This window comes from Mauremys mutica, chromosome 2 (genome assembly GCF_020497125.1).
Source record: "Mauremys mutica isolate MM-2020 ecotype Southern chromosome 2, ASM2049712v1, whole genome shotgun sequence".
Taxonomy (NCBI): domain Eukaryota; kingdom Metazoa; phylum Chordata; order Testudines; family Geoemydidae; genus Mauremys; species Mauremys mutica.
The window spans coordinates 144,525,119-144,547,622 of NC_059073.1; the positions used below are offsets into that span (position 1 = coordinate 144,525,119).

General features: G+C 39.3%; 1 protein-coding gene across 1 annotated transcript; it reads left to right on the forward strand.

Moving 5' to 3' along the window:
• The first annotated feature begins 48 nt into the window (after positions 1-48).
• Positions 49-19,776, forward strand: MOB1A (MOB kinase activator 1A). The gene is made up of 6 exons (XM_045004421.1): positions 49-162; positions 2,604-2,770; positions 3,883-3,976; positions 9,454-9,587; positions 12,785-12,948; positions 15,156-19,776. The coding sequence occupies exons 1-6, from the start codon at positions 149-151 to the stop codon at positions 15,231-15,233; spliced, it is 651 nt and encodes a 216-aa protein (XP_044860356.1). The 5' UTR covers positions 49-148; the 3' UTR covers positions 15,234-19,776.
• Positions 19,777-22,504: the final 2,728 nt, after the last annotated feature.

Sequence of the window (22,504 nt, forward strand, 5' to 3'; positions counted from 1 at the left end):
GAGATGCTGCGCGGCCCCGCCCGGACCGGCTCTCGCGGAGGGGAGTCGGTTGGACACTCGCTCTCGCTGCGCAGCTCAGGGCCGGACGCAGCCAGCGGCGCCTCCCCTCCCCCCGCCGGGACCCCCCTCCCCCTTCCGCGGGCCGAAGATGAGCTTCCTCTTGTGAGTGGCCGGGGGCCCGCGGCGGGAGGGGGGCGCGGCGGCCCGGGGGGGGTGGGGTGGGGGGGGTTCTGTGAAGAGGTTGGGGGGGAGGAGAACTGTGGGGGGCGGGATCTGCAGCCCGTGGGGTGGGAGGTGGGATTGGTGGCCCTTGGCATGGGAGGGAGGCACGGGGCGGGGGGTGTCGGTGGCTCTCGGCCTGTGGGGGAGGGAATCCGTGAGCCGCGGGGGGTGGGGGTGGGGGGGTTGCAGACCCTGGGTGTGGAGCAGGTGCCCTGTGTGAAGAGGGAGGGAGGGAGGGCGGAGAGGAGGATTGCGGAATCCAGCCCAAAACCCCGGGTGGAAGGAACCGGGCTGTGACCTTTGGCACCGGGTAGGTGTCCTCCACAATCCGGGTTTGACCAGGCTGCTCTAGGGGAGATGCTGGTGCAGACCCTGGTCATAAGAGGGACCTCTGGAGCTTAGTGCCTGAGCCTCTCCTGCATGAGCTAAAAGCCAACTACTGGCTGTTAGCTAAGGCTGTAGAGCAAACTCGTTCATCTCTGTCTAAGTGGTCTCGGTGCCACTCGATGGACACACCACCACACGGTGTGTGGGTAACACTGGCATGGTTTGAACACTTGATGTGCTCAAGGCAGAGGCCTCTGTCATGTGCAGCATGAACTCCTCTGAGTCCAGAATCTGCACAGTTAACATCTCGCTGTTGACTCAGGCTGTACCAGGCAGCCAGTACCACACACATATGAGCCAAATGAGCTTGATTTACCAATGTATTGCTGGTAATACCAAAGCATGTGCACCAAACTAGTGTGTTTATTTCCACCAAAGGGTTAACGGTAAAACTTCCGGCCTGATTCTCCTGTCACTTGCACTGGTGTAAATCACTGGTGTAATCAAGAGAAGAATTAGCCCCCTGTTCATGGTCAACAAAGGCAAGTGGCTATTGCTGTTTAAGGATATCTGGATTCACCACTTTACATTCTGATAACCTGATTTTTCTGGCTACTTGTGTACATGGCCCCCTAAGTTGCCACTTATTATTATTACTGCTACTTGTTGTTTGTATTATAATGGCCCCACTCAGGATCTGGACTCCATTGTCATAGGCGCTATTTGTCAGAAGAACCTGGTTTTATAATTAAATACGAATATTTTTTTTCTTTGTGTTCTTTCTGCTCACAAATAATCTGATTCTGCAACTCTTACCTGGGTTGACTAATGTGCACAAATAGATTCATTGATTTCAATGGGACTGTTCTCAAAAGTACTACTCAATATGAGACAAGCTCCCAGTATCCAGCCCAAAAGTGTAATTGGCTGGTAGTCTGGATCATCCTATGTATGTCCAGGAAAATATAGGTTTTAACAACGAATTACTGCCATTTCTGCCGAACAGCACACTGGTCTTTTGAAGGTGATGTTCATAATTGTTTTTAAAAAAGGCTGGAAAGTAGGGGTAACTATGCTGATAGTTAGGGTGATCACTATAGCCTTTAATCCTAGGTAAAGGATTCCTGTATGATTATTGTGTTGGGTTTTTTTTGCAGTGTGGTCTGTAACAACACTTGTATTTTTTGCATATGCTCAATGAGGTGTGGTTCTGTAGATAATTATAGAAAATAGTTATTTGGGTTTATCTCTCCATCAGCAAATCTGTCGTGCTGGTGAACATTGTATCACATGAAATAGTTGCTATTAGAGGAGGACTGGCTAAAATGGGTCAGGACTCTTAGGTTCTAATTCTGACTTTGACCACTGATTTGATATATGACCTTGGACGTGCATTAACCTATTTGTTCCTCAGTTTCCCTATTTGTAAAATGGGAAGGATATTTACCTGCCTCACAAGGTGTTGTGAGATTAAATGGTTGGTAACGGACTCTGGACTCCTTGGCTGAAAGGTACTATAAAAGTAAAAGAAAAAAAATGCTATGCAAAATATTCAGTCACACTTTAAACACATTGCCAATAAGTTGACTGATGTAAATAATTGCATGGGGCAACATCCTATAATCCTCACTCACATGAGTAGTCTGACTGAACTATTTTCATGTCTAAGGACTACAATCTTAAGCGTTTCATGGTCAGGCCCCAAACTTGAAATTAAATCTAACTGGTTAAATATCGACTACATTCTGTTCAGTGTTTCTTGCAGTAATTCATGTCATGTGGTGGTATGGTATGGTCTTCTCATGAAAACTTCTCAGCCCAGGCACAAAATCTGCTCACCCTGCTCTTTTACCAGAAAGGTAATAATAAAAAAACATAATGTCACTTGCCAGGAGCAAGCAGAATTCAGCAAGGCTAGTATGGTACACAGATAAATGTTCCGTTAGATGTCTAATAAAAGATGAGAATATATAGTCATTGGAATTAAAAGTTCCAGTTTGAAATGTAGAACTACTATTGACAACATAATTGAAAATCCATTTCTGTTCTATCAGTGGCAGTCGGTCCTCTAAAACATTCAAACCCAAGAAGAATATTCCTGAAGGCTCCCATCAGTACGAGCTTTTGAAACATGCAGAAGCAACCTTGGGAAGTGGTAACCTTAGACAAGCAGTTATGTTGCCAGAAGGAGAGGACCTCAATGAATGGATTGCAGTTAACAGTAAGTCCTTAGAAAAAATAATTGGCCTGCATACTTGAGAAAACTGTGTGTATTTTAAAGCATCTTTTCACACTTACAAATATTGAATTGGATACTCCATTTTTAGATTTATCTACGGTCAGTGGGATTTTATCTTTATCTACAGTCAGTGGCATAGTATCTTTTGTACATAATATGAACAGTGGGTCAAGTTTGATCATTAAAAACTATTAATAAATGTGGATTGATTTTTATTTAATTGCAGTTTAAATAAGCTTGTTGTTCAACTGCAATAAAACTCCTATCTTGACTAATTCACTGACAACACAATGAGTTTCAATTCCTAGCTGGACAACAATGAGACAATTTAAACTAGATTTCCCCTTTTTAAAAGGGTTTCCAGGTTTAGTCTAATCTATACTAATATATTCTAGGAAACTTAAGTGGCTGTTCTCAAACTATGTAAAACAAGAAAATGATATGCAGGCTACCTTTGATCTGGAAGTGTCTGTCTTAAATTGTAAGGAACACATTGTAATACCCTTGTTTTACTAATGGAGTAATAATCAATGCAAGGATTGGGTTTTTTTTTTTTTTTTTTTTTAGAAAAAGATTACTGATCCTGAAAATGTTTGCACTGGTCTTTAAACTAAAGACTTTGACAGTCATTTTGGCATGATTTTAGTGTGTGATATTTTACCACTACACTTACAGATTGATGCTGATGCCCTGTATTGTTTGGAAGCTGGGGAGTCTGTTTTCAGCTGTTAAGACATTGGTTTTCAGCACTCTAAGGTTTTGAGCTTGGCAGTCACTACATGGCTTTCCCAAAAGATTGAATTCAACCAAGAGAAACTGCACACTAGACTTAAATATTTTAGTGAAATAGGATTATGGTGTTCTAATAAAAAGTATCACATCAAAATGGCTAGAAAATAGAAATCTTCACTCTGAGAAGGTTGTTACTGGCAGTGTGGTGCAATACAGAATGAAAACCACTTTTCTCTCTAAATGATGTGTTGTGTTCACACTAGTGACAATGGTATTTCCATCTGACCAGATAATCCACCAGAGAAGATAACATCAATATTTCGATTCCATGTACACTTAAAGTTGATGTGTTGTCTTTGCAGCTGTGGATTTCTTCAATCAGATCAATATGTTATATGGGACCATCACAGAATTCTGCACGGAAGCAAGCTGTCCAGTGATGTCTGCTGGACCAAGGTAGGAAACTCATGGCAGTATACCAGCCATAATGTATAAACACAAATATAAATAAATATGCAACATTAATGGGAAAAGAACAGATAATCATTTGGTGTTTTATAGTCTTATTGTCATGCTCCCATGAATTATTTCCTATCCCCCCACATACAGCACTGCAAAATTGACAGGGTGCATTTTGGGGTACTTTGCATTCTTGTGAACTATCAGGTACTGGCGCTGTCAGAGGGAGAATGTTGGACTGAGATATCATTGGTCCAATCTGGTGTCTTTAATACTGTATACTTACACAGGAGTGAAGGATGGGTCACAACATTATCTCTACTGGTCTGAAGATCACATAGATTCCTGTCATATTAATGGTCCAAATGTATTGATTCAGTGAAACCTTTTTTTCAAGAAAACATTTTGTTTTAAAGCACCTCAGTTAAGTTACAGAGCTGCATATTAATTTATTGATCAAGAATCTTTTTTTAGATTATTCACGTGTGTGAAGAATTTACTCAGACCACTTATGCTGATTTTCAAAACTAAAAATAATTGTTTTCACTTCATTAACACCCACCCACAGCATCTAGGCTCTGTACATAGGAGTAGAAAAAGTCATAAATTCTTTCCAGTGACTTCACCCAGCAGAGATGGATGGCTGGAAATAGGGGAAGCTGATTATACTGGTTCAAAACAGGAAGGAGAGCCTCACAGGAACTCCAGGCTTCTTTCAGAAGAGTACAAAACATCTATGAGAAACTCAGCAATATAATAGACTACTTGCTTTGTTGTCACAAACATTAATAGATTGAGCCCAATGCTGATCTTATAAAAGCCCTTTGCTTTATTTGGACTTTTGTAAAATGTGGTGTAGGTTGTGTTCTCCATGCCAAGTATACACAGTGTTCTGAATTCTTGCAGCTGTAATGGACTCTTGTTTTGTAGCTTCACACATGTCCACAAAAACTTTCCATGCACTCATAAAGCGTTGTGGTTTTTAGCAGCACAAGATCAGATGTGTTATCTACTGGGGCAACCTAATAGTGCCAGTTGTTCTGTGGAAAGGGTCTAGTCATCTCAAAGGAAGGCTCATATATATCTTGTGGTGGGAAGGGATATGCTCATGTGGCAAAGTGTTGGAGGCAGTAGGTCTGATGTCTTGGGGGTAGAGGGAAGTACATGATGGGTTTGAAGGTACGTGGGAGTTGTCTCATATTCAGATGTGTAATATGGCAGGTAGCACATATAAAGCATCTCTTTCAGGGCAGAAAGAAACACAAGTTTCACTACAGTTTTTTTTTCTTCCAGCAGTTTCACTAGATTAGAGCAGAGTGGCATATGCCACAGCTAGGTATTCTGATTGTGGCATTTCTTCCTGAGGTGTAGAAGATTTTCATTTACTATAGTCAGCAAAGACTAATGAAAGTTTACAACTGTGACTCAGTAAAAAGGAGTCCGGCTGACATGCAGTATCCATTATGTTCAATGTAAAACCCTGTCCTATGATTTTATTTTATTTGTTAACCGGTAGTATCTATGCTTGAAAGTTTTAGGTTAGAAAGTTCCTGTTTCTATATTTGGTGTGATTTCCTTTCAGCACTTCCTGTTTGAACTGGAACATTTGATGTCTGCTTTTAGTTTGTGACAGTTGGGGTTTGTTAGCGAGAAAGAAACTTCATTTGAGTAAAGTATGCAGTTCTTCCAAGTTTGCTGTGTGACACTGCAGAACTCCGATTGCTTTCTTGGAGACCTACTGTCTATTCCTACAGAAAAGTTTGGGTGGTCCTGTGAAATTACTTAGATCACAAAACCCTGTGCATCAGCCTCAGACTTAGGATTGCAGATGTACAGTCTTGCTGATGTCTTCAGAGCTTGAATTGCCTTAGCTCTCCTTACTGGAAGCCAATGGAGGGGCATATGGTTCATGCTCAGCAAAAGGATGTTAGCAGCAGTAGATACTGCATATAATTCCTCAATCTAGTTTCCTCAACGTTCCCTGAAAACAATTTTTAAAATTGGACTCTAGTTGCCTGCTTTAACTTTTTAAAGGAACTTTTCTTTTTTTTTAAATATATATATAGGTCACTTTCTTCAGGATCAAAATTATTAAATTTCACTCATTACAAAGTAACTGACGATCTGAATTAAAACACTTCTGTTGTGGTAGCACCAAAGGCCCCAGTCTAGATTTGGACTCTTATGTGAGGCACTGTACAAACACAGATAAAGGAACAGTCCCTGCTCTAATGAGCTTACACTCGAAGGCTCTGATTCCTCAAACAATTAGCCATGTGTTCAACTTTAAGCATTAGTCATCCTGTTGACTTCAAGCGGTTCTAGAGGTCTGCTGTATGGTGTTTGGTGCAGGATCAGGGCCTGAAAGTTTTAAGTAACATTAACAAATGATCCTAAAGCATTTGGTAAAAAAAACAACAATTTTCCAGCATATGCTTTTCCTGAATAGTAGTCCACTTGACTTTAATGGAATTTGTCAAACTTTATACTTGCATATATAAAGGTTTCAGTATTCAGCCCTAGGTATATTGTAATAAGACTTAAAAAATAAATATTCCATCATAAATGTTTATAGAATACCAGTTCCCTTGTGAATCGTATAGGTCCTTGCAAGCCTTCAAGTGAGCCAAATTCTCACTGTAGTCTATGGGATTCCCAAGCACAAAGAGCTTGTACAATCAGACCCCAAATAGATGTTTTTGTAATACTGGCTAAATCCTAATGAGCTATACTCATGACTCTGTTTTTTCCTTCCATCTCTAGCATTCAACAGTTGTGGTCAGATTCTGCTTGGTAACTGCAGGATAACATGCCAAACTTACAACTTCTTTCCTTCTCCTACAACCAGTAATCATATATATATGGTTTGGTCAGCTCATCTTCTTGCTCTGGCTCAGCTTGCTGGCCACTGCTTGCTACCGAGTCTGGTCGGAGCTGAGCTTTCTTCATTCTCATGGATGCCTGTTTAATGAGGAATATAGTACATATAATACAGTGCCTTCTAATTGTGATTTTTACATGCATCTTTAGTTCCTCCCCAAATGCCTTTTTGACTAAAATTTTCATCTTTTTTCCAGTCCCAAATGATTTTTTTGCATGTCATTTGGGGTTGGGTAGAAGGAATGGTAAAAGGGAACTTGGAAGACAATCAGCTAGGCTGAGCATGAGAACATTGATGAAAACTACAATTAAGGCATTTTTCAAATGTGCTTTTTTAGCATGTTGGAATAACTCAAATGGTTTTGGTTTAAAATTTAGCACCTCTCTCAGCCACAGAAAAGATTCACTCTTCATTTTGCCAAGTTTTGGAAAAATGTAACAAATAAAGAAGCTTGTATAAATAGCACATGCATAGTATTTTCCTTCCCGATTTAAGGGCACACACAGCGCAATTATGGGTACACACCATTTTTGGATATTCACATAGAGACTTTGATCCTCTGGACCCTCCTGCAGCCTGGCAGCTGTGCGTACTGAACCAGTCCTTCTGGTTGCCTTCTTCCCTTCCCTTCTACCAGTGGCAGGCCAGATTCAGAGTTGGTGATGTGAGTTTATTGATAATGTTTGCGATCATTGACTTACACCCATTCCTTCTGCCCATTCAGCATGTATTAGGAAAAGCAACCAACAGAATGTTTTATATTAGACAATCTTACACACTCCCCTCCTAGCTTCTCAATGCATAAATCCCACCAACATAACTTTTCATTATCTCTGAATTTTACCTAGTATTAGAGGGGGCCTGGAAGGTGGGACATGGCACTTCAAATTTTAAGCTTCCTGTGCTATGGGTTATTCATCCCAGAATGCAGTGTGTCCAGAGTGCACGCTTTGAAATGAAAAGCACTATGGCTTATTAGAAAGACTGCCAGGACAGCTGGGTCTTAGTGCCTCTAATTTCACACTTCGTGCACTGCCTGGTGCACAGTGTACTCTGAAGTACACTCCCACAGAGTGTAGGAAACATAAGTTGCATGAACACTGTAATAAATTCACTAGCACTCTCCCTTTAGTGATTTTTGTTTAATTTTATTACAAAATTAAGCTTGTTCTGTGGCATGGTTAAGAATTTAAAATGTCAGAAACGAGGCGCATAAGAACATAAAAATGGTCACATTGAGTCAAACCAATGGTCCATCTAGCCCAGTATCCTGTCTCTGACAGTGGCCAGGGACTTCACAAAGAACAGGGCAGTTTTGAGTGATCCATTCCTTGTCCATCCAATCCTAGCTTCTAGCAGTTGGAGGCTGAGACATGTGGAGCATGGGGTGCATTCCTGACCAACTTGGCTAATAACTATTGATGGACTTATCATCCATAAACTCATCTAATCTTTTTTGAACCCAATTATGCTGTTGGCCTTCACAGTGTCCCATCGTAACAAGTTCCACACATTGTATGTTTTGCGAAGAAGTAATTCCTTACGTTTGTGTTAAATCTGCTGCCTATTCATTTCATTGGGTGACTCTTGGTTTTTGTGTTATGTGACAGAGTAAATAACACTTCCCTATTCACTTTCTTGACACCACTCATTATTTTGTAGATCCCAGTCCTTTCTATTTTCCTTGCTAGGATTCAACTTCCAACTTTTAAAAGGCCTCTAATTGCCTCTTTTACTCTGTCGTTTAGCTTAGCCATAGTGGCATTTTTTTGGTCCTCTTACTTTTTTCTTGTATTTGAGTATACATTTAGTTTGAGCCTCTTTTATGGTATTTTTAAAGAATCTCCATGCAGTTTGCAGGCATTTCCCCCTTGTGACTGCTCCTTTTAATTAGCTTCCTCATTTTTGTGTAGTTCCCCTTTTTGAAGTTAAATGCTGCTGTGGTGGGTTTCTCTTGGCCTCTTTCTGCCCTCAATGATGTTAAATGTAATTACATTAAAGATCAAAGATATAGGGCCAGATCCTCATCTGACATAAATTTGATGTAGCTTCATTGACTTTGCTTTCCCAATAGATTATAAAGAAAACCATCTTTATTGCATTGCGGTGGCTTCTGGCCCAGACCCTTTACTCCAGGGCAAGTAGGACAAGGGAGAGTCAGTTCACTTAAACTTTGGAAGGGGAAAATGGGACCTCTCTAGTACATCTCCTCATGGCTGCTCAAGGAGCATTATTAATTGGCTCTAAAGGGAGCTGTGGTCAGCTTTCCTCAGTTGTACAATCGCCATATTGTACACTTTGTGGAAACAATAGGAAGTGGAGACTCTAAACCATAAGGAAAAGAGACTAACACAATTGTGCGTAAAAATAACATGGAATCTGGTTTAAGCCAGAACCTGAAATTCCAATTTCCTGGTTGGGTTCTGATCAAGCCCCTTTTTTAATCATTCTTCAGCTAAAAAAATGTGTTTGCACTGCCATTGTTTAACAAGTAAAACAGGGAGAGCCTATGTCTAATAAAGAAGTGTCTGGAAAAGTTCTCCTTTTAAAAACTGTTTCTCTTTGCTTAAAGAAACCTTGTGTTTTTCCACAGGTATGAATACCACTGGGCAGATGGTACCAATATAAAGAAACCAATTAAATGTTCAGCTCCGAAGTACATTGATTATTTGATGACATGGGTTCAGGACCAGCTGGATGATGAAACCCTCTTTCCTTCAAAGATTGGTAAGTGAAATCATGACATTCATGCACTAGGCAGGGTAATACTGTGGTGATGAGGACTGTAAACGTACTTAGCTGCATTAGAGAGAAGCTATAGTGGCAGTTACTGGTTGTTGGAGTATTTCCCTTGTTATATCCTATTTTTAACTGGATAATACTGGTATAAAAATTCATCTAGTCTGAAGTTTGGAATCCAGGCTTTCTCTTTTCAAATCATGTCATCCAGTCCTTCCTGTGTGGATATGTCATGGGTAGAGCTGCAGATTTGTCACAGCATTTAAAAAAAAAATCAGAGTAGTTACGGTACATTTAGTAAAAGTTGGGTTTTGTGACAAATGAGGAGGTGGGGTGGAGAGGTGCAGGCGCTGGAGATCAAGCCTGCCCCGTGCTCACCTTGTAGGGGTAGCTCTTGTCCTTTGGGGTTGGACCCCGCTCCCCACTCCAGGCGCTGCAACCTGGTGCATGGAGTCATAGCACTGCTCAGTTTTAATGTGGGTGCCCCATCCTTATGATGATGCAGGAGCAGCTGGGCCAAACCTGAGAACCATTGCAACGCCATGCACCAGGTCACAACACCACTAACTCAAATTTGGCCTGGCCACCCACTCGTCGTGGTGGAGGGGAAGCTGGGTCAAACCTGAGCAGCATTGTGACCCTGTGTGCCAGGTTGCAATGCCCAGAGCCGGAAATCAGGCCCAGCCCCATGGGCCAGGAGCCACAGCAGTCGCTGCTGCAGGGTGAGTTTATTGAAATCCTGGACACACAGACAGGTCATGGACGCATGGGAAAGTCTTGGTATCTGTGACCTTTTTCCCCACTGTGACAAACTTGCTGTCCTGATAGTGGGGTAGATTCTGATCCCATAATCACTAGAACAGTGGCGGGAAAAGTGCAGCCAGGAGGCCACACGAGGCCCATCAGGCTAATCCACTGGGAACGGCAAACTGCGGCCACTGGGAGCTGCGGATGGTCAATGTAAACAAACAGTCTCGTGGCCTGCCAGCTGATTACCTTGACGGGCCGCGGGTTGCCCACCACTGCACTAGAGCTAGAATTTAACACCATCCGTAGTAAACTCTCACCTGAAATCTGTGTCTTTACTGAAGCTACTGTATGTCAGGTTCACATCTCCAAATAAGCAGAGAAGTCTTAGCTCAAACCTTCTAAGAGATAGAAATCTCCCATGGTGAGGATTAGGGGGTATAATGTGGCCAAGAAAGTAAACTCCAGTAAGAACAAATTTTCCTTTATAACTCAAAACTCTTTTCAAATGAGATTTGTTGCCAGGTGTTTGTCCTCAGCATGGACTTTATTTTGATTTTTTTTTTTAAATAAGCAAAAGTTCTTAATGTTCTTTGCAGTGCATCCTAAAAGCTCTCTTGTTGGTAGACATGATGTTGTGTAGAATAGTTAAAAGGTATCATTTAAAAATTTAATACTTCAAACACTCAAAGATCAATTAGGTGCCCAACCCTCACTGAAAATTGATGCTGCTTCATAGATTATACAGTACATGCCTTGCAATCTGTGGTTTACCTCAACTAACTACATCTGGGTGTAAACTACTTGTGAATTGTCTCCAGTAGGATTTTGCATCAAGAAAGCTAACAGCATAAAAATGCACCTTTTTGCGGGGAAGACTTAGCCTAAGTATACAAGTAAAGAGAGAAACTTGAAAGTGTTTCCTGCTCTGGATGGGAGAGGGGAAAAACAAACTATGGACCACCACTGTTTAAAATGCTTAACTTTTCCTTATAAATCAAATCTCTCACTGAATTTAATTCAATGTGCGGATTTTAGGTGTTGCTAAAAAGCAGTAAACATTTCAGTATCTTATGATCCCCTATTTTGCTGTCTACTAATACTTGTTTGTTTGAAGGTAAGTATAGAGTGACTTAACTAATCCGTTTAAGTCACTTAATTGGTTTTTTGTAATCAATTTAAATGAGGTTGAGGCTTTGTAAATCTAATTTGAAAATGTGTGCTTTTTCAAATTTAGGTTAAAATGTATAATGAAGTATGTTATAATTTGTTTTTATATGTAATTACTGGTAGGGGATCTTGTCTGAATATTATAAAACTGTTAGTCAAAAAAATCAAAATTTTGATAGTTAATGCCCTGATCCTGCAAACGTGTACCATAGTAACATGAATAGCTGCACTGACTTTGGTGGGATTACGCATGGCTCATGTTAAAATGGTGCATAAGTATGTGCAGCATTAGGGAATAAATTAGTATTTTTATTGAAAATTCCTCTGGCTGGTATAAAATCTTTGTGACTTGAAAATAAAATTGCTTCAGTTTGAGTTATTTAGACTTTCAATATGTTAACACAATTAGGATGAACGTTTTTAGGATACTGGCCAAAATTATAAAGTCCATAATTAGGTTTCTAAGGGTGAGATTTTTGAAAGCACCTAAGTGACTAAAGAGTACTAGTCCCATTAATTTAAAACCCTTATGGAGTATAGCTAAGGCCCCAATCCTGCAGACACTTACACACGTGCTTTACTTCACTTCCATAAGGAGTCCTGTTAATTCCGATGGGACTGCCCATAGTAGTACAGATCAGCAAACGTTTATATATAAGCTTGATTGGGCCCTAAGAAGCTCCCCAAAAGGGAGTTAACGCTCTTTTACAGATTAGGGTGATAATTTAAATGACTTGCTGTCACACAGGAAGTCTATATCAGTCCAAGAATTAGAATACAGATGTTAGATTATTAGACTTGGGGCCTCTGTGGCCAATGGGTTTCCCATCTCTATTCAGCCAAGCACTTTCACTCGTGATTGACCTCAGGGAGACTGCATGTTTAAAGTTAGACATATGCATAAGTGCCTTGCTGATTCAGGGCCTATATGCGCAAAGGGTCTGGTTTTTTATAAAGGTGCTGAGTTCCCTTAGTTCTTGTTGACTTCAAAGAGAACTGTGGATGCTCAGTAGTTTGTGGAAATGGAATGTGAGTGATGCTTTGAATAAGTGATTATTTGCTCCATATCTCAGTTTCTTACATAATTTATTAAAAGTGTATTGACTAGATTTTTACAAGTGTTGTGCCCTTACTGAAGCTTGGGGTTTCATTGTTTCTAATTAAGTCTAGTGCCCTTTGGCAGAAAATTTTCATTCTGCAGCTGGGCTTTCTGCTTTCATATATTAAACTGGATTACGAAATGTTTGGCATCTGTTTGCACATTTCAGGTGTCCCTTTTCCTAAGAACTTCATGTCCGTGGCAAAGACTATATTGAAGCGGCTGTTTAGGGTCTATGCCCATATTTACCACCAGCACTTTGACTCTGTGATGCAGCTCCAGGAGGAGGCCCATCTCAACACCTCCTTTAAGCACTTTATCTTCTTTGTACAGGTAAGGTTTAAATTACGAGCTATGAGTCCTAAAGTGACTTGTTCTACAGATAGATTTAAAGGGGCACTACCAAGTTAAATCTGACCCAGAACATAGGTTTTATATAAAACAGATGTTTCCATAAATGTTGATTTTTTCCAATAAGTCTGGGATCACTGGGGAAGTTCCAGAAGACTGGAAGAAAGCTAAGGGGCCAATATTTAATAAGGGTAAACACGATCACCTGACTAATTAGAGGCCTGTCAGTCTGACATCAATCCCAGGCAAAACAATGGAGCATCTGATACAGGACTCGATTAATAAAGAATTAAATGAAGGTAGTATAATTAATACCAATCAACAGGGGTTTATGGAAAGCAGATAGTGTCATACTAACTTTTTTTTATGAAATGACACTTTGGTTTATACAGACAATAGCACTGACATAGTATACTTAGACTTCCGTAAGGCATTTGACTTGGTACCTAAAAAGATATAAAATTAACATGGCACACATTAAGTGGGTTAAAAACTGCCAAACATAATTGTAAATGGGGAATCCTCATCGAGCAGGTGTTTCTAGTGTGGTGCTGCCGGGATCTGTTCTTGGCCCTACACTATTTAACATTTTCATGAATGATCTTGAAGAAAACAAAATCATCACTGACAAAGGTTGCATAGGACATAAAAATTGGCAGAGTGGTAAATGATGAAGAGGACAGGTCACTAATACAGAGCGATCTGGATTGGTTGGTAAGCTGGGGGCAAGCAAACTATATGCATTGTAATATGGCTACATGTAAATGTATACATCTTGTCTTTCTTAGACGACGGGGCTCTATTCTGGGAAACTGACTGAAATAGATTGGGGAGTTGTGGTGGATAGCCAGCTGAACACATGCTCCCAGTGTGGTGCTGTAGCCCGAAGGGCTAATGCAATCCCTGGATGCATAAACGGGGATCTCGAGTAGAAATACAGATTTTTACCTTCCTATTTGGCACTGCTGCAATGCTGCTGGAAAATCATGTCCAGTTTTGGTATCACAATTAAAGAAGGATGTTGATAAATTGGAGAGTTCAAAAAAGAGCTGTGAGAATGATTAAAAGGTAGAAAATATGCCTTATAGTGATAGACTCAAGGAGCTTCAATCTGTTTAGTTTAACTAAGAGAAGGTTAAGAGGTGACTTGATTATAGTTAAGTACTTACACTGGGAACAAATATTTAATAATGGGCTCTTCCATCTAGCAGAGAAAGGTATAACACGATCCAATGGCAGAAAGTTGAAGCTAACATTTTTAACACTGAGAATAATTCACGATTGGGACAATTTACCAAGGGTTGTGGTGAATTCTCCATCACTGACCATTTTTAAAGCTTGGATCTTTTTCTAAAAGATAAGCATTAGAAATTATTTTGGGGAGGTTGAATGGCCTGTGTTCTACAGGAGGTCAGACTAGCTGATCACAATGGTTCTTCTGGCCTTGGAAGCCTATGAAATCTATGAAAGTTAGATAATGTTTGCAATGGACACGTAACATAAACTTCTGCTGCCAATATTAGATGGCTAGCTGAGTGTGATTAAAAAGGTAATCGATTGAGATGGCACTTGACAAAGCCATGTCATGTTTTGCTCTTGTTGTTAAAGCTGAAGGCATTAGAGATATGGGTCACATATCTGCTTCTGCTGCCAATTCACCACGTACTGTTTATTTACTTTCTCAATCTCTGTGTGTCCTCATTTCCCAATCTGTGAAACGGGGATAACACAAGACCTGGTCAAAAAATCCTATTTTATTTCTATGGTAAACATTGAACAAAACAATTGCATTTAAAAAATAATTACCAAAGTTTTGAATGAAAAATATCAAAACAAAACCAACTTTTTGTTTAATTTCAAATCAAAATTTGTATTTAACAATTTTCTCTGAAAAATGTAAAGTTTGTAGTCAATGTAGTTGTTTTCACAGAACTTCAGTTTTGTTGGGGGAGGACTTAGTCTAGCTTTAGAGAATATCAACCAGACTGGGCTTTGAGAGGATTAATTAGCATTTATCAAATAAACTAAGTATTTTAAAATCACTTGTATCAAGCTGTTTGTTGTAAAATGCTGGAATTCTTTATTTTGCCTTAGTTTTGAATTAAATAGAGGTTGCATGTCACTTATTGTGTCTACTGCAATTTTTATTTAAATTGGTCCTTTTTTGTGTTTCTCTCTTCCCCCTGCAGGAGTTCAACTTGATTGACAGGCGTGAGTTGGCTCCTCTTCAGGAACTAATTGAAAAGCTAGGATCCAAAGACAGATAAATTTTCCCTGGAAGAATTCTTTCTGCTTTCAAACATGGTTACTCTTTCTTGCTTCATATACCAGCTGCAGCTATTTCTTTACCACTTTGTCTTTAGTGGCACAAACCCTGAGAAACCAGATACCACAGCTAGCGGGTCTAAAACAGATGGTTTCCAGTCTAGCACAGTTACTGCCCTTCTTCCATCTTAGTAGCTGGTGCGGGGGGCTTCATTGCAAAGAGGTACCAGGTCAAATTTCATGTAAAATCCAAGGTCTGCAATTCAGCAAAAGTGTCTTCAGAGCAAAGTAGCTATGAATTCTAAGAGCTACTTTATCAGATCTTTTACTTGGAAAGGTGGGGTTCACTATTGCATTAATCCCTGCAATGTCATGATTTTCTAACTGAACCATATTTTGTCAATCTATATAAAATAGTGAAATTTTGCATAATTTTCTATGCAGAACTACATCATTATAGTTCCAGAATTAACTTTCTGCTCTAGAAACTGGATGGATAAGTACTTTGAGACCTCAACTCAGCTTGCAGTTTTGGGCATATGAGGTTTTGTGCACAACCCCCTACATTTGTATGCATGGATAGGGGAGATGTTTACCTAATATTCAAGTGCACCTTCAGGAGTTTTGATGCATAACACTTACAGGACATTTGTGGAAAAATTTGGCCACATAACACTTAATTTTTCAAACACTTCCACAAATGTGGCTGTTGTAATTTATCTGACATCAAACAACGGATGGTAAGAATTCTGTAGATACTATATTTGGCTAGAAATTGTTTGCAAAATTGCAAATGCACATATTTTGGTTTGGGTTTTATTCCATCCAGTTTAGTTGCTCAACAAAGTTCCATTTTAAAGCTCTGTTTGCTAGTATAAAAATTGTTGAATACTTCTGATAAGTGCATTACATTATGAACTTCGATATTCCACTGTTTTCTATGTAGGAAATAGAACTATTTTTGCAAATTTTATGATGGATGCAATTTACACTTAAAACACAATGCATTTTTATCTCATAGGACTAGGTTGTTAATAGGTATAGGTTGGTATATGTAGCTTCAGCAACCAAAGCAATTTAAAAAACAATCTGGTATTCAGTTGGTTATGACTTTGAATTGCACACATATTATGTATGTGTGTGCCCTGTGGATTTTTGTTTGTGTACACCATTTCAAATTCATGTGTGTCTGTGGTTTTTAAAAAAAGGAAAAAGGTAACTTAATTCACTTAAACTCTTTGTGTGGCTTTCAAAATCTTTTTTTAAAAATGCTGGATCAGACATAGGAGGAAAAACTACTGGTGTATTCCTTATGAATGCTTTTATTTTATTTTAGAGTAGTTTGTTTTAAGTTTGTATCTAGATGCACTTTGAATTTGCCTTAGAGCCTTAAGTAAAATAGTAGACTAGCCTTGAGTTGCATGGACATGAAGTTATGATCCAAAAGTGACTAAGATAAAGCAAAATAGAACCCATCTAAAAAAACCCAGATGAAAAACTTAAGACTGGCACAAAAGCGTGAGTGTGGAAGCTTAATTACAAGAGAAACAATCTGCATGTACCCCAATGTGAACTGCAGAAGTTTTTTTTTTTTTAATAAGTGTCACCATTATCTAATGGGGTTAGTACTGTATTTTGACAAATTAAAACAGTTGCGCCAGCACCATCTGATTGTGAAAAATCTGAGCTGCAGATACCTAGTTTCTTTGCTGGACTGTGAGACATCATGAGTATCATTAATGGTGGTTTTTTAAAAAAAAATTCCATTCTAAAGGCTTGATTCTGAGTTGTTTTCATCCTGTTTTGTTTTGATGTTACTTGTGGCATGTGTCATTCCAGGAGAGAAACCTGTGGCTGACAGGTCTCAAGAGCTTGGAGGTCATTTTGTTTTAATACAGTATTGATTTACATTATTAAATACTAGTCTCTTAGAAACCAAGTTAACTTGTAGTGCAGACGTTGCAATTCAGAAACAAAGGGGTCCTAGCTAGGACAGGTGACATGTTCCACCCATAATAGGTGGAATGTAGTGTTGAAACCTCGATATTTCTTTTCAGGTAGCTTTGGCTTTTAATTTCCCTTCCTGGTGTAGGGGGCAGCCAGCGTTTTTCTTTTTAAATAATCTAGTCCCCTATGCTTCTTCCGCCCAACCTACTACATGGTGCATGGGAGAAGCACCAGAAAAAGCTGGGCTGGAGCTGTGCAGAGTGGAAAGTCAGCACCCTAGGGTATGGTCTATTCCCCCTGCCACGCCTCACCACCTTTGCTCTTTCTACACAGCCACTTTTTTTTTCCTCTTTTCAAGCCTATTACCTGTGAACTGCAGTTCAAATGTGTAAAATTAATGGTGCTTAAAGCACTAGTAAAGCCACTGCATGCTGTGTAATTCTCCCCACTCTCAGGGATTGTGAAGCTCCTGAATGGGCAAGCAGTCATGGCACTCTGCCTACTGGTCCAGGAGAGCACTGAGGGAGAGCCCCACGTGACTGCCTAGGGATCTGCGGGGTTGAAATCCTGCATAAATAGAAGAGTGTGTGAGATGATTCCTTTCCATACAGCTTTTGCTTACCCATACCACTGTTCACCCTACATGTCAAAGCAACTAGTTTATACTAGGAGATTTCAAAAGTATGTAGCTTTTTTACAAGATGACTCTTTTCAATCTCAGATGTCTAAAATCTGTAACTCCAGTGACCCACTGAATTATCTCTGCAAAATACATATATAGCCTGTTCCCAAGCTGAAACCATTTTTGCCACATTTCAGCTGATTTGTCATCCTATCTTTGAGTCCCTGAGTTGAACAGGCCAATGCCATAAAGTAAAACATTGCCAAAACTATTTTCTATCAGTATTTTTCACAACTTGTATTCTTGCTTAGCTGTTATTTATCTGCTATCACACTGCACATGCATTGACCAAGCACTGCTAAGAACAAAACATGCTGAACAAACTAGTGCTTGCTTTGAACATCATAATTAACTTCTGAAAAGTACAGTAGTCACTAACTTTGAAGTGTGGACATGCGATAGGGGACAAAAGTAAAATTGTATTGTGTCTCATACACTTTGGCTGTGATTTCAAACTGACTCAGTTTACAAAATTGAAAGTCTTTTTTCCAACTCATTCTGGGGACTGAAATATCAAGACATGCTGTGTCCAAAGGCAGGAATGTTTTTATAGAAGACTGATTGGACTACAGTGGTTGAAATGGCTTTGAAGGAATTCACTTTTTAATCTGCCAGTCCCTTTTGTTTTTAGAATCCGTCAAATTCAAAAAACATTCAGGCTCGGTTTACCTAGGGTCCAGTGAGCTCTGATTGAAGTAAATGAGAATGGACAGCATGCAGCACACTGCAGAACCTGGCCTTTACATGTAAGGGAAAACTGGCTAAAAGGTTTTTTGTTTTTTTTTAAATCATTCTGCTTCACCAACCCAAAATGGACAGATAGTAGCTACTTAAGTTTACAGCATTTGTCGAAAATTGTACAAATTAACCTTAGTTTAAAACCACACTGTTCTAGGGTTTGCTTGAGATGTTTTTATGTAAGTTGCTCATATTTAAAACCTCATAATAGGACTGTGAATAAAACTTGTGGTTTTTGCTTGGCATCTGTAATGAGCAAGCTTTTGCCCTGGCCTTGCACAAATGCAACTTTTTCAATAATTTAGTTTTACCTTAAGTGCTTATGTATTTGTTCTGAGCTTTCTTGCAATGAATAGATTTCAGTATAGGCGATTACTCAACCTTCCATTATAAAGAAACGTTGCTGTGATCATTGAGAAAGGTAGGTAAGGCTTCATTTGTTTTAAGACAAAAGAACTTTTTTTAGTTAGCCTTAAGCTGTATTTTGTTCCTAGCTCAAATCTGTGCCCTCGTCCAAGGCAGGCACTGGTCACGCCAGGGATGAGGGGCAGATTAGTGGATGGATCTCACTTGAAACTCAGCAAGCATCCAATTAATGCTGAATATCCAGTGATCTGCTTCAACTAACTCCTGACAAAACTATTGGGTTTCTCTGTTCAGATTCTAGATATTTTTCTGAATTGCACTGTTAATTTAAGAATTCAAGAGGGAAATTAATCATTTAGAGTGGTAGGCTGTTCTGTTTAAGGAAGAATTGATAGTGTTTGAGAAATCCTGTACTAGATTGACTTTTTGAAGTTTTTTATATTTATATCAATACACACACTTCCTCAGGATGGACTAGGGTTGCAAGGTTCTTTCATGCAGCTGTTTCAAGTAGGCAGAAGTTTGTTCAGACAATGCTGATACATCTTACCTTGCATTGCAGGCGAGTGGTGCTGTGAATCAAAACTGGTTACAGTATTTAGACCTTTTGCTACTTTCAGTGTTAGGGACAAACTTTAACTACAACTCAATACTGCTGCTGTGCCTTGTGTGTTTTTCTGCATGTTTCCTTCAACTTGACTAAACAGTTACTCCATGGCAAAAAAAACCTATTTGCATAAATTAACAATGAATTTAATATGAAAATTTTATAGTATTTTTACATTAATAGTTATAATAAACGTTTTTACTTACCTGGGGCTTTTTTTGGTTACTTTTAGGTAAATTTATTGTACTTTTTACAAAATATTTTGTATCTACTTTTGTAACTTCCATTCAATCAAATAATAAAGCATGTGGTATTCAAATGATTTTCTGGTTTAAACAGGTGGGATTTTAACCTACTGGCTTATAACAAGCACAAGTGATGATCAGTCTCTGCACTGTGGCGATAGCTTTGTATAGTGTTTGCTCATTGCTTTTTACTCTTTTTCTTTATACTGTAACAATGATGTCCTCTGTTTGTAGTTGTCACCTCCACAGTTAAGTGTTCAGGGAATTCAATGTCTGTTCATTTTGGAAAGCTGATGGAACATTTCATACGTATATTTTATGTTGCATCTCCTTTCTAGTAGTATGAAGTGAGGCATCTTTTCAGAAACACTTTAAACAACAGATCATGGTTTATCTCCTCCCCTCCCCCCCCCAAAAGTCACTTTCAGGGAAAGGGTAAAATTTTCAAAAGATCTGTAACAAGCAAATGCCTTTAAGGAAATAGTAATGGAAATTCCTGCAGCTATAGAAACTTACAACTGAAGTTGTTGTCTTCTCTTCTGAATGATAAGCTCCCCCCTGATTGCAGCAACCGAGTGGGAAAACCAGGACCCTATCTAAAGGCAATTTGCTCTACTGTAACTTAAGCCTGCTGTTAGCACAGTCCAAACAATTTATCACTGCTTTTGGCTCCTAGTAACATATTTTAAGGATAGGCACAAGATTTAGTAGAGTTCCACTCCTGGCTTTACCCTATGCTTCCTGCATGAGATAGGGCAACTTAATCTTTTCTCTGTTTCCCAAATATGTAAAGTGATCATAGAGGGGTTGGTAATACCTTTGAAGCAGTGTCTATCCTCCCAGGAAATGTGCTACAGGTGTGCAAAGTACTTCAGTTGGTATTTACTACAGTGGAAAACTTGTTTTTTCCATTGTATAAACTTAAGCTGCTGCAGAAGAGCTGAACTATCACTGTAGAGGCTCTGCTACTGTTGAACAGAAGTGTTTTTGATGGGATATTTTTCAAAATTGTTGCATGAGGTGGCTGAGTTAGGCCTATCTCAGGCTCCTCAAACAAAATGTAATGACTGCAACAGTAGACATGTGGGCACCAGAGTTCTGATGAAAGTTGCATAGAAAAAAAGCCTCCCAGCCCCTATAAACAAGTTATTTGCATCAATAACTTTAGGGCAGTAACTAATGAGATATTTCCAGTTACTCACTATTATGAGACAGCCAGGTAGGCCCTAACATTTCATTAGAAAAAAGCTGAGTGAGGTAATATTTTTAACAGAAGTTGGTCCAGTAAAAAGATATATTACTAGGCCAGCATGGCTATACCACTCCCAAACTAAAGCAGTACAGAAACAGTTAGTGTGTATAATGATTAAAATTATTAGATGTTAGAATAGCTACTTAAAACAATAGGCATCTTATGCATTTCAGAATTTACACTCCCAAGACACATTATGTATCTAGTCATGTTTGTTTCATGAATCAAGAAGCACTCACCTGCAAACATGCTATCAGTTAAGTAGAGAGGTTCTAGTGCAACACCTTGGTCTTGGTAGGTAGGGCATAATTAAGATCTCTTGCCATTTAATGTCCACTAAACCAGTAGCATGTCTTGCAGCAGTTGCAACATAAACAGTAAGGAAAATCCTTCAGTACATGCAATACTTTGCACCTCTACATCCCCTACCTGATAACAGGTGGCCATTGCAGAGGAAGAAGCTGGACTCCAGCCTTCAAAAAACAGCCAAGCAGGGGTACTTTAGTGCTCCTCTAGTCAGTGTTCTACTGACCATATGGATTGTTAATTTAAAAAAAAAAACACAGCATCACAGTGCTAGGATTTGGCTTACCTAATTCCAGTTACTATTCCTCCATGCTTACCAAGCATTTCAGTCACTGACTAATATGCTTACCAGAAAAGTCATTCTCACCCCCCCCCCATATGAATAATTACTTATAATGCAATAAAACTTTAATATAACTTATTTGAATAGCTATTAACTGGCTGAGGTACAATTAAATCTGCCATGAGAAAGCTTGAACTTAAGGCACAGCCATGCCCAACTAAAAGTTGAATAGCCGATCCTCATCAAAGACAACCATTGACACTTCAGAGCACTTTCACACATGCATGAAGGAAAGGTGTGATCCTCATAATTCAGACTCAGGGCATCATGCCTTGAGTTTTGCCCAACAGGAAACCTGAGCACCTTATCCTTTCAAGGACATCACATTGCAGTAATGTAACTTAAAGCCTTTCATTTAATAAGAAAGGGTCCTAATTTCATATTCAGTAGCTGTGCCCGACAGCTCAGGATTATCCTGCAAGCTTCTCTTACAAGGCCATGTTTGAAGTAAGACGATTGACTGAGAAGGCACATTGAATAGGGGACTCTACAGCCTCTGAAGTAATTTCTTTGTAAGCTGCAGTTTCCCCACAGCCCTGTTTTCCTCTGAGCTACAACAGAACACTAGTCAAGCAGCCAGCAAAAACATATGTTATTATTTTGGTTCATGATCTCTTTGTAGAATCACCACTGCTGTGGTCCTTTTCCACTAGATGTTAGTACTCAAAGATACTTTGGAAGCCAATATTACCCTCTGCAACATGCTCCACAAACCATGGCATTCCAGTTCCATCCTTGACTTAGTGATTAGTTTTTTGATAAAGTAACCAACTAAGATTTGGCATCA

Bases quoted from the DNA above. Each gene is read 5' to 3' on its own strand.
- MOB1A (XM_045004421.1), top strand. The intron at 3,977-9,453 runs GTAGGAAACTCA...GTTTTTCCACAG, and splicing joins GTGATGTCTGCTGGACCAAG to GTATGAATACCACTGGGCAG. The intron at 12,949-15,155 runs GTAAGGTTTAAA...TTCCCCCTGCAG, and splicing joins ACTTTATCTTCTTTGTACAG to GAGTTCAACTTGATTGACAG.